The sequence below is a fragment of the Eumetopias jubatus genome, unplaced genomic scaffold, assembly GCF_037043125.1.
Source record: "Eumetopias jubatus isolate StellerSeaLion01/CBP00866 unplaced genomic scaffold, mEumJub1_p1.0 scaffold_1, whole genome shotgun sequence".
Classification (NCBI taxonomy): domain Eukaryota; kingdom Metazoa; phylum Chordata; class Mammalia; order Carnivora; family Otariidae; genus Eumetopias; species Eumetopias jubatus.
In genome coordinates, this window is record NW_028274807.1 from 67326396 (window position 1) to 67339854 (window position 13459).

The window sequence follows — 13459 nt, forward strand, 5'->3', positions numbered from 1 at the left end:
GAAAACAATGGCAATTTAAAAATTGTGCTCAAGGTGGAGAAGAGATGTGTGAGGATTAGTAATGTCCATGATAAAAGGACAGTAGACATATCTAACATATACGTATAACCATGTGTAGGTGAGTAATTCTACATGGTATCTGAGAACATCTCTATCTTTAAAGTAGGGGGATGTTGGGGCGCCTGGGTGGTTCAGTTGGTAAAGCGACTGCCTTCGGCTCAGGTCGTGATCCTGGAGTCCTGGGATCGAGTCCCGCATCAGGCTTCCTGCTCGGCGGGGAATCTGCTTCTCCCTCTGACCCTCTTCCCTCTCGTGCTTTCTATCTCTCATTTTCTCTCTCTCTCTCTCTCAAATAAATAAAATCTTAAAAAAAAAAAAAGAATAAAGTAGGGGGATGTTGAAAACTCACGGACCTGAACCCTAAAGCCTTCTGGAAGAGGAGGTAAAGTTGTATTCTGTTCTGTTAAATTTAGTCAAGTATTTATTGAGCTGCTTCTTTATGTAGATACTTTGTGTGGATACTGCGAGGCTGTACAATTACATGTACACAATATACTCAACAAATTTGTGTATAAGTGAATGAATGATGTCATCCTTGTACTCATTTATTCACTAATTTATTGAGCACTTATTGTATACTAGACACCAACTATTCTAGTTGGTAAGAATACAGTGGTGAGCCCTATAGAAATTATCTCTGCTTCTATGGAGTGTAGATATTAGTGAAAGACATTACAACAAATAAACATGTAAATATATAATTACAAATTGGGTTAATCACATGAAGAAAAATAACAGCTCCTATGATATAACAACAATAGGGGTGGGGTCAATTTTTATTTCTTTTAAACTTTATTTATTTTAGAGAGAGAGAGAGTGTGTGAGCAAGTGGGGGGAGGGATTGAATCTCAAGCAGACTCCCCACTGATCATGGAGCCTGATGTGGGGCTCGATTCTACAACCCATGAGATCATGACCTGAGCCAAAATCATAAGTCTGATGCTCAGTGGACTGAGCCACGCAGGTGCGGGGGGTGGGATCAATTTAGATGGTGTGCTCTGGGAGGAACTTCAAGTCCAAGAAGGATGAATAGGATAAGCCAGGTCAGAATTGGAGCGTGGTGGAGATAGGGTTGGGTTGGAGCATTGCAAGTGAGGAAGACAATTTATTTGTCAGATTGGGAGTTGGAGGACTGGGAGTAGGTTGGTATCTTTTGGATCTGAAATAACACTAGTGTGGCTAAAATGCAAAGAGGGAGGAGTAGAGTTGCACAAGAAGTAGAGAAGTTGGTAGGGCTTCTTGAATATCCTGATTTAAGTTCCCAAATTCTCAAGTTTCATTAATTCTTACAAGAAAAAATAGAGATTGATTTGTGACTTGAAAAAGTGTGGGGGAAAAGTTGATGGATTAGCACATAATTGGTTTATCTATAACATAGGGAAGTTGGGTGTTGTGTTGGGAAAGAATGTGGGCTTTGGAGTTAGAACTAAGTTTGACCCTGCTCTGCTTCTTAGTGGTGGTTGTGGCCCTGGTAAGCTCCTAAACATCCCTGAGCCTCTGTTTCACTATCTGTAAATGGAGATGATGGTGCCCTTTTACTGTGAGAATGAAATTAAATAAAATACATACATAAAGCACTTAGCAGAGGACCTGGTTCAGACTAAATGGTCAGTAAACTATACCTGCTGCTGTTCCTCCTCCTCCTCAAGGCAGAAGGACAACAGCCAGATTGTATATAAAATATGAGCTAAATGAACCTGATGGACTGGCATGCTTGTAGTGACTTTAGAGTGTTTCATATGAGGAGTTCTCAGTGAAAGGCTGGGAGTCTTTGAGTTTGTCCCCATGATAGTTGAAAGCCAGAAGTCTTTTGATGATGGAAGGCTTGTATGTACTGTTGGAAAACTGGCTTTGCATTTCAAAGAAAGACAATAGCATAAGCCTAAATTCACTATGAAAAGCCATAATATTATAGAGTACTTTATGGCCTTTTCAGAGAATATCACATAATTATAGTAAAGTAAAGGCTTTGGAAGAGAGATTCTCTGAAAATGCTGACATATAATCTTAAAAACACAGGCTTCTCTTTATTTTATAAATAATTCTCTAGTTAACTAAGTGCAAGCAAGAGAAACTGGGATAAACTGTCGTGTATGTGTCTGTGGTTCACTTTATTATTACTATGGAAATACAGCAAAATTTTACCATAACACAAAATATTGAAGTCTAAAAGTCATATTTTTGGAGGCTAACGAAACAACTCCTAGGTAGCTACTTGGGTGTTCTGAGTATGTGGAAAGCAATCACCAATTGTGTTTTATCCCAACTCAGGTTACTGGGGACTATATTTGAATGCTAGTGACATGTCAAAGAATTTTTAGTGATAGTGAAGATTTTTTGGAAAGAGAACATTGCTTGGGAAGAACATTCGTTGCCTTTGATTTAGTTATTAATTTCATAGAAAAATGCAGTATATATCACTAAACTTTTTTTACTATGATTCATAAGAGATACATTTTATTTATTTTTAAAGATTTTATTTATTTGTCAGAGAGCGTGCACAAGTAGAGGGGGCTGCAGGCAGAGGGAGAACCAGGCTCCCTATAAGCAAGGAGCCCGACACAGAACTTGATCCCAGGACCCATGGGACTCGATCCCAAGACCCCAAATGAGCCACCCAGGCATCCCAAGAGATACATTTTAGTTTGTGAATATTACCTATATACAAATAGGAAACTAAAAAGTTTTATAAAACAATGTAAAATTCCAATATTTTCTGTTTCAATTTTTAAGAAAATGCTTTATGTAGTTTACACTAATTTTATGACCTTCTAATAGGTCACAAGTTGCAGTTTGAAAAACACTGCATCAAATGACTGTATTAGGTGAACTTCAGAAAGGAATTCCAGGTTATTCCAGAAGCTATAAAACCAGCACAATTTTCCTAGTAGTATATTCCACACCATTAATAATAGGTGATTAATGGTGCCAACCCCATATTATCTGGCTGCATTGGATGGTCTTTTAAGAAAGATATAGAGAAACAGAGAAAAGAGGAGGCAGGGAGGGAGGGAAGCATGAACTCTCACTGAACAATACATAAGAATTTAATAATACGAGTTGGGGTGCCTGGCTGGCTTGGTCAGTGGAGTATACATATGGCTTAATTTTTGGGTTGTAGGTTCAAGTTCCACGTTGGGTGTGGAGATTACTTAAAAAAAAATAACATGAGTTGCTTGAGGGACAGAGAATTGGGTATCTTTAGGTGGAGGTAGTGAAAAGACACTTTATTTCATTTTTCATTGTTTTAAAATTTGAACCATGTGAATATATTCTATATATTAAATTTAAAATAAAAAATTCTGCTTCTACATTATTAGAGAAGAAAGAGGGGAGGGGGCTCCAGTTTGGATCTGGGTTTGTTCAGTAAGGATTGCTGTGATAGATTAGCAGTGTCTTTCACAGGAGTGGGAGATAATAACCTTTATGCTCTGTTTGCTGCCCCTGATCTAGATGAGCTACATTGACAGTTCTATAAAAGAATGTTTAGATGATTCACTAAGAAGGGTTAATTTGTGTCCCATTCTCTGCTTCTTGTAGGGGTTATACACTTCAGAAATTTTTTTTTCTAGAGAACAGGGCTAATTTGAACATTTCAGTGCTTAAAAGAAGTTTACATTTTTTTAACTTGTTATTTAGATATAATTTCAAACTTAGAGAAAAACTGTATAAATAAGAAAGGTATACATAATACCTATTCCCAGATTCACCTTTTGTTAACATTTTACCCCATTTAGTTTATCATTTTAATCTGCCTCCCTATCTGATTTATTTTTGTCTGAATCATTTGAGAGAAACTTAAAATACCATGCCCCTTTATTCCTCACTACTTCGAAGTGTATCTTCTAAGATTAAGGATTTTCTCTTAACTATGGTACAGTTATCAGCTCTAGAAATACTGATATCCTACTTTAATCTACTGCCTTTTTTCCATTTTTGTCAGTTGACCCAGGGATGTCATTTATAGCATTTTCCCCCTCTGTGGCACAGGATCCAGACTGGGGTTAGGTATTGGCATTTAGTTGTGTCTCTTTAGCTTCCTTTGATCAGAAACATTTACACAGCCTTTATTGAGATTTTTAAAGAATATAGCCCTCCCCCTTTTTAAAATAGAATGTTGATCATTTCGATGTTCTTTCATGATTAGATTCAGATTATGCATTCTTAGCTAGAATACTTTATAGCTGCTCTGTTTTTCTGAGGATATCACAACTGAAGGCACAGGAAGTCCATCTACCGCTCATTAGTAATGTTAGAGTGCTCAGTCAAGATGTTTTCTAGTTTCTGCTGTATAATAAATATTTTCTCCTTGCAACAAATAAGACATTTTAAAACCATGCAAAATTTCCTGCTTCTCATCAAAAGTTCCACCTGGATTCACCATTCATTGATTGTCCTTGCTTGATCCAGTCTTCACTACGTTGGTGGCAAAATGCCGATTTTTCCAGTTCTAGCACTACCTACACATTTACCAGCTGGTACTCAGCATTCTGCTGTAGGCAGCAGTTCTCCTTTCTACCCCATTTATTTTATTTGTTGTTGTTATAAACTCCTAAATTACTCTTATTTCACCAGTGGTTCATAATTCATCATTATGTGGAGTAGAGGATTTGATTCTGGAATCAGTGGATGACATTAGGAGGTCAGTGACCAACCTGAAATTGTGTGCCAGGTTTTGTGTTTGGACAGTTTTCTGAGGAGAGTGTCCATAACTTTAATCAGAATCTCTATAAAGAGTTCTTGATTCAAACAAGATTAAGTTCCACTAGGTTGAATAGTTAAATGTTAAGCTATATGTAACCCTTACGTATTTGTATATTCTTTTCCCTGCTTTCTACCCCAAGTGATAAATGACTGAAGTGTTAGAATTATAGTATGTGTCCTTCTGTAGGTACATTCCATTATTTTGTCTACTGTTTTTAACTGCAACTGAAAGTAATATTATATTTTGGTTTCTTTAATTTTTTTTTGCTGGAATATATAATAAATGTTAATATCTTCATTGCCACTGTAGCAGCAGTTTATGGTAGCATAGAACCAGTCTTTTGAAGCAATGAATTACCTTAATTTAATTTGAAATTTTAAAACCAATGTTTTTTACACTGTAGTTTTATTAGTTCTCTGGGAGTGAGCTACATGATGTTGTGCACTGAAAATTACCCGAATGTTCTGGCCTTCTCTTTCCTGGATGAGCTTCAGAAGGAGTTCATTACTACTTATAACATGATGAAGACAAATACTGCTGTCAGACCATACTGTTTCATTGAATTTGGTAAGGGTCTGATTTTTTTTTCCTTTTCCTTATCCTCTCTCCATCCAGTTATAAGCAATTTTTCATGTAATACTGGAGGCTGGGGGAAAAACTCAGAAAATTCTCCTACCTTGCTTTTGATAGAATAAATTGACAGGTGGTCTATAAATTATGGCAACTTCTTCATTTGGGTGCCTGTTTGAAAAAAAAATGTGTTTGGGCTGCGGAGGGGATCATGATTATTGGCACAAAGAATTAATCCCAGAGGACAATTTCTCAATGAGAAATTTATAAGCCAGAGATTCAGAGTACTGTGTTTATGTGATAATCTTTTATAGTCTGCTTAATGTAGAATGGAGGTTGGCAAACATTTGCTGGAAAGTACCAGATAGTACATATTTTAAGCTGTAAGGACCATATGGTCGCTGTCACAACTACCCAGCCCTTTCAAGCCATCGTGGCTTGAAAGCAGCCATAGGCAATACATAAATGAATGAGTATAGTTATATTCCAATAAAACTTTATTTGCATAAGCAATCAGCAGGCTCAGTTTGGCCTCTGGGCATTAGTTTGCTTGACTCCTGGTGTAGAAGGAGAAAAAAGTAAAACCAAGTTGTAAGTAATGAAAGTAAAATTGGAAGATATTTAGAAAATGTCTTTTATTGATTTCATTAAATTTGTTTAAAACATACATTCTAATGGTGTAAGCAATAAATAAGAAAACAGGTTTATAAGAACATGCAATTTACAGTATATGTTCTTATGTGATTACAATTGGTAAATACTGACAGACTTAATCTTTTATGAGAGATGAATCCCTATAAAAATTAAGACTTTGGTTTAAAATTAAAGCTGTTTTTGTTTTTTGTAAAAATTTAAAGTAATTCCTTGAAGTGAATATAATAGTAGAAATAGTGTCACAGTCATGTAGTGTTAAATCCTTATTTTATTTATCACAGTCATGTGGTGTTAAATCCTTATTTTATTTATAATTATTTCTAGAATATAATTTCTAGAGTGAAACACTGATGACTCCATGATGTATTAACTATTAAACACAAATAATATTTGAATATTCAATGACAAATTGAATAGTTTTGGACAACAAATTAAACTGTTGATCTGCAGAATTTATTCCATAAACATCACACTCTCAAATTATTTACTTAACAAATGACTGCAAGGAAATTTATTTTTTATTTTACATAGATAACTTCATTCAGAGGACCAAGCAGCGATATAATAATCCCAGGTCTCTTTCAACAAAGATAAATCTGTCTGACATGCAGATGGAAATCAAGCTGAGGCCCCCTTATCAAATTTCCATGTGTGAACTGGGGTCGGCCAATGGAGTCACATCTGCATTTTCTGTTGACTATAAAGGTGCTGGTAAGATTTCTTCTGGTGAGTTATGGAACTCAATTATTTCATTAAAAAAACTTCTATAAGAACTGAGTAATTCTTGTAAATTAATTAATATTTTAATGCAAGTATGTGAGAGAATACAGAAATTTAAAGTAATTCTCCCAATGGTTTATAGAGTAATCTACCAGATATATGACTAATCAGGAAAATACTTTTAAATAGCAGTCTCAGAGAAACTCTTTGCTAGGGAAACATTTAAGAATTTTTCTTAATTGTTTCCTACATATTTCTTCATAATTTGTTTTCAAGAGGTGAATAATAGTTTATTTAAAATATATATTTATGTATATGTAAAGTGCTTTGCATTATGTCAGAATGGTTACATTCAAGGCCAGGTTTCGTGATTATCACAGAAAATGGAATTATCTACCCAAACCTATCCTACCATACAAGAAATACCATACTCAATAGTTGTGACAGATAAAAAACTTCTGCTTTTAAAAATGGAAACCTCATTAGTGTCTAAGGTAGCATATGCCATTGTTGAATTGCTTGTTTAAAGAATACCATGTAATACCAATTTGTCTAAGGTCTGTGACTTTTTCTCTGCTCTTCAGCTATGCCAGAATATCACTTCAGAACTTTGAAATCAGTAACTCTGTGTCCTTTCTATCCTATTACTCTGATCGACTTCAGATATAATCAGTTTCCTTAGCCTTTTGTTCTGTGACATTTTGAAACCCTCCCCATCCTGGAAGCTGCTTCTGTATGTGCTTTAGTTTATTAGTATTCTTCAAATGAGGCATTCAGGACTGAACACGACATTTCTTGGGTTGATTATTTCAAATTATGGGAGAAAAGGGGATGCAAATTTTAGTAAAATAATCCAGTCAATCAGGAAACAAACACGAAAACAGGCAAATACCAGTAACAAGCCCCAGGAGAGAGAAAGCGGATCAGTACTCATAGTTGTTATGTTTTCTAAAATGTCCAATCTCCAACAAAGAAATACAAGACATGCAGAGGAAGAGGAAAGTATAATCCATATACTAGGGGAAAAAGCAGGCAATAGAAACTGCCTTTGAGAATGATCAGATGTCAGATTTTTTTTTTAAAAGATTTTATTTATTTAACAGAGACACAGCGAGAGAGGAAACACAAGCAGGGGGAGTGGGGGAGAGAGAGAAATAGGCTTCCCGCGGAGCAGGGAGCCCGATGCAGGGCTTGATCCCAGGACCCTGGGATCATGACCTGAGCTGGAGGCAGACGCTTAAGGACTGAGCGACCCAAGTGCCCCCAGATGTCAGATTTAACAAAGACTTCGAAGTAGTCATTATAACTATGTTCGGAGAACTAAAGGAAACCATGATTAAAGAAGTAAAGGAAGTATCCCAATGATGTTGTATCAAATAGACAATATCAATAAAGAAATAGAAATTATAAAGAAAAATAACTAGATGGAACTTCTGGAATTGAACAATATACCTGAAATAAAAAATTTACTAGTGGGACTCAGAAGTATATTTGAACTAACAGAAACGTGTAGTCCAAAGAACAGAGAAAAAAGAAGGAAGAAAAATGAATAGAACCTCAGGAAAATGTGGGGCACTTAAGCATACCAAACATATGCATGATGGGAGAACGAGGAGAGGAGAGAAAAAAAGGAGCAGAAAAAGTATTTGAAGAAATAATGGCTGAGAAGTTTCCAAATTTACTCAAAAACTTTAGTCCTCCAGGAAGCTCAGTGAATTCCAAATAACCATGCAAGAGATCCACAAATAGATGAATCATATTAAAAATTCTGGAAGACCAAGACAATGGGAAAATCTTGAAACCAGCGAGAGAAAAACAACTTGTCACTTACAAGGGAACCCCAGTAAGATTAACAGCTGACTTTTCAACAGAAACAGAGGAGATAGAAGGCGGTGGGACAACATGTTCAAAATGCTCAAAGAAAGAAAAAACTATCAGTCAAGAATCCTATATCCAGCAAAGCTATTTTTCAAAACTAAGGTGAAATAAAGACATTTACAGATATGCAGAAGCTGAGAGAATTGTTGCTGGCAGACTCATCTTACAAGAAATACTAAAGGAAGCTCTTTAGGCTGAAAAGTGATCTAGACAGTAATTTGAATCCACACCAAAAAAATCAAAGAGCAACAGGAAAGGTAATTATAAGATAGTCATTTTTCTTCTTCTCTCTTTTGTTGATTGATGTAAAAAGCAAGTGTATAAAACTAATGTATTGTTGGGCCTATAACATATATAAATGTAATATATATTTTTCATAACAGCACAAAGGAGCTGGATGGGAGCAAAACTACACTGGGCTAAAGAAATGACTCCAGATGTCAATTTGAATCCACAGGAACAAATGAAGAAAGCCAGAAGTGATAAGAATTCATATTAATAAAACTTACAAAAATATAATCACGGTCCTCTTAGCTACTCTAAAAGACGCAAAATTATGTAAAGTAATAATTGTAACAGTGTATTTTGGGGTTTGCAATGTTTATAAATGTAATTTGTATACAATAATACCACAAAAAGGGAAGAAAAGAAATAGAGCTCTATAGGAGTAATGTTTCTATAGCTAACTGGAATTAAGTTAGTATAAATATGAAGCTATTTCTGTTAAGATGTATATGGTAAGTCCTAGAGTAGCCACTAAGCAAATCACTCAAAAAATAGTGAAAATCATTAAAGAAATTAAAGTGCTGCAGTATAAAACATTCACTTAATGCAGTGATAGAGTCAAGGAGAAATAGAGCAAAAAAGGGCATGAGACATATAGAAATAAGTAAAATGGTATATGTAAATCTGCTGTGTCAATAATTAATGAGATTAGATTTTAAAATGTGAGTGGATGAAACATTCCAGTCAAAGTTGGCAGTTATAAAAGTGGATTAAAAAAAATCAAAAGATAGAAAAAAATTCAAAGTAAAAGGAATAAAAAAAAAATGCAATGCAAATAGCAACCAAAATAGAGGTGGAGTGGCTTTTTGATATTAGACAAAATGGGTTTTAGGACAAAAATTGCTACTAAAGACAAAGGACATTTTATAGTGATAAAAAGTCAATCGATTTAATGTGTAGCAATTATAAACATTTAACAACAGAACTCCCAAATACATGAAGCAAAGCCTTGCAGAAATGAAGGGAGACATAGACCAACAGTAATGGTTGAAGATTTAATACCCAACTTTCAACAATGGATAGAACTAGGAAGAAGATAAACAAGGAAACAGAAGATTTGAACGCCATAAACCAGCTAGATCTAACAACTACAGAACACTCAATATTAGAAAATATATTCTTAAGTGCACATGGAACATTCTCCTCCAGGATAGACTTTATGCTAAGCCATTATAAAACAAAAACTTTGTAAATTTAACAGGCTAAGAATAATACAAATATATTCTGTAACTACAGTGGAATGAAATTAGAAATTAATAAAAGAATTTGGGAGACTCATAAATATATGGAAATTAAACAGTACACTCCTAAATAATAAATGGCTCAAAGAAGAAATCAAAAGGAGAATTTATATTTGGAGATGAAGATGAAGACATGATGTAACAAAATCTGAGATGCAGCTAAAGTTGTACTTAGGGGAAATTTTATTGCTATAAATACCTATATTTTTTAAAAAGAAAGATCTCAAATGAATACTTTAACCATCTGCCTAAAGATACTAGAAAAAAAGCAAATTAAATCTAAAATAAAGAGGAGGAAGGAAATAAGATTAGGGCAGAAATGAAAATGAAATAGAAAATAGAAGAATAGAGAAAAATCAATAAAACCAAAAACTAGTTCTTTGAAAATATAAACAAAATTAACAAACCTTTAGCTAGATTGACAAAGAAAAAAAGAAATTACTAGACTCAGAAATGAAAGGACATTTCTATTGATCTTACAAAATAAAGGTGTTTAAAGGAACACTGGGAACAGTTGTATGACAATGAATTAGACAACTTTGATGAAATGGGCATATTCTTAGAAATACACAGACTACTAAAACTGACTCGAAGAAATAAATAATCTGAATAAACTGTATCCAAGAATAGGGATTAAATTACTAATAAGAAACTGTTGGGGTGCCTGGGTGGCCCAGTCAGTTAAGTGTCTGCCTGCGGCTCAGGTCATGATCCCTGGGTCCTGGGATTGAACTCTGCATCAGGCTCCCTGCTCAGAGGAGAGCCTGCTTCTACCTTTCCCTCTGCTGCTTTCCCTGCCTGTGTGTGCACACTCTCTGTCAAATAAATTTAAAAATAAATAAATAAAAAACTTAAAAAAAAATAAAAATAAAATTCCAGAAAGGAATAAAAAAAAAGAAAGAAAGAAACTACTGACAGGGGTGCCTGGCTGGCTAAATGGGTTAATGGCATTCTTGATCTCGGGTTGTTGGGTGTAGAGATTACTTAAAAATAAAATCTTGAAAAAGAAAAGAAACCACTGATAAAGAAAACTCTAGGTTGAAATGGCTTCACTGGAGAATTTTACCAGTTTAAGAATTAACCAATTCTTTAGAAACTCTTCCAAAAAGTAGAAGAGAGGGGACACTTTTCAACCCATTCTTTGAGGCCAGTATTATCCTAATCCAAAACTAAAGACATCACAAGAAAAGAAAACTACAGACTAATAATATCTCTTTATTATTTTTGAGGACTTTTACAACAGTCCTCAAAAAAATGCCAGCAAACCAAATCCAGTCACATAAAAATTAGTGTATACCATGACCAAGGGGGATTAGTCCAGGAATGCAGGGTTGGTTTAACATCTGAAAATCAATTAATATATACAGTATCATTAGAATAAAAAACAAAATCACATGGTCATCTCAGTAGATGAAAAAGCATTTAAAAAAATCCAATAGTCTTTCATTATGAAAAATACTGAACAAACTAGGAGTAGAAACTTGTTCAACCTGATAAAAGGCATCTGCAAAAAACCCACAGCTAAACTCAGACATAATGGTAAAAGATTGATGCTTTCTCCTAAGATCAGGAACAAGACAAGGATGTCTGCTCCTAGTAGTTTTTTTTTTTTTTTTTTAAGATTTATTTATTTGAGAGAGCGAAAGTGAGTGTGGGTGGGGAGCAGAGGGAGAGAGAAACTCAGGCAGACTCCATGCTGATTGTGAAGCTGGAAACTGGGCTTGATCCTCATGACTCCCAAGATCAGACCCAAGCTGAAACCAAGAGTCAAGTGCTTAACTGCACCACCCAGGCACCCCTCACTATTTCTATTTGACATAGTATTTGAGGTTCTGGACAGGGCAGTTAAGCAAGGAAAAGGAAAAAAAAAAAAAGCATCTGATTGCAAAGGGAGAAATAACTCTTCATATATGACATGATCTTGAATATAGAAAATCCTAAAGATTCCACTAAAAGAAACCTATTAAAACCAATGACTTTAGCAAGGTTGCAGGGTACAAGATCAATATACAAAAATCAGTTATGTTCTATATACTAGGAATGAACAATCTGAAAGTGAAATTAAGAAAATCCTAGCAACTACTGGCTGAAACAAGACAGATTATACTTCGTATTGTGTGCAATTTAAAAGAAAGAAAATTCCTTACAATGAAAACTACAAAACATAGAAATTTAAAAATCTTAAGTTAATGGAAAGTGGTCAGTGTTCATAGATTAGAAGACAATATTGTTAAAACTGGCTGTACTTCTCTAGTTGATATGTAGATTCAGCAGAATCTCTATGAAAATTTCAGCTATCTTTTTGGCAGAAATTGACAAGCTGATACTAAAATTCATTTGGAAATACAAGGGACCAAAAATAGTCAAAATAATCTTGAAAAAGAATAAAATTGGAGGATTCACACTTCCAAACAGAAATAAACCCTTACTCTATGGTCAATTAATTTTTAATAGGGATGCCAAGACCGTGGTGAAAGAATAGACTTTTCAACAAACGATGCTGGGACAAGTGGATGTCCACATGCAAAAGAATGAAGTTGGACCCCTACCTCACAAAATTTTAAAAACTAAAAATGGATCAAAGACCTAAATTTAACCACTAAAACTATACAACTCTTAGAAGAAAACATAGATGTAAATCTTTGTGACTTTGTGTTAGGCAGTGTTTTTTTAGATTTGACACCAAAAGCACAGTGGAAAAAAAACAAAAATTAAGGTGGGCTTGATCAAAGTTTAAAAAAAAAATTTTTTTTAACTAGGCTTTACGGTCAGTGTGGAGCCCAATGCAGGGCTTGAATTCACAACCCTGAAATCAAGAACTGAGTTGAGATTGAGTCAGACACTTTAACACTTAACTGATTGAGCCACCCAGATGCCCCCAAAGTTAAAAATTTTGTTCTTCAACAGACACTGTCAATAAATTGAAGATAATCCACAGACAAATCATATATTTCCTAAGGGATTTGTGTCCAGAATATATAAGTAACACAACAATTACAATAAAAAGATAATCCAATTTTTTAATGAGAAAAGGATTTGAATAAATACTTCTACACAAAGAAAGTGTGCAACTGGCTAACACATGAAAAGATGTTCCACATTAGTCAGTGAAATGGAAAGCAAAATGATAAGGAGATACCACTTCACACCCACTAGGATGGCTGTAGTTTTAAAAAATAGTAACAAGTATTAGCAAGGATATGGAGAAATTGGAACCCTCCTATAATGCTGGTAGGGTTGTGAAATGGTGAGCTACTTTGGAAAATACTTTGGAAGTTCCTCAAAAAGGTAAATCTAGAGTTACTGTATGACCTCACAATTCCACTCGTAGGTACATACCCCAGAG

General features: G+C 34.7%; 1 protein-coding gene across 3 annotated transcripts in view; it reads left to right on the plus strand.

Annotated features, from left to right (window-relative positions):
* SEC22A (SEC22 homolog A, vesicle trafficking protein) overlaps positions 1–13459 on the plus strand; it is a 71056-nt gene that overhangs the window by 15344 nt on the left and 42253 nt on the right. For 2 of the 3 annotated variants that reach the window (XM_028091326.2, XM_028091327.2), the window contains exons 3-4: positions 5169–5332; positions 6521–6715. In XM_028091326.2, coding sequence (XP_027947127.1) covers positions 5169–5332; positions 6521–6715 — 359 coding nt within the window. The remainder of the gene's footprint in view (positions 1–5168; positions 5333–6520; positions 6716–13459) is intronic. The other variant, XM_028091329.2, reaches the window with a different exon arrangement.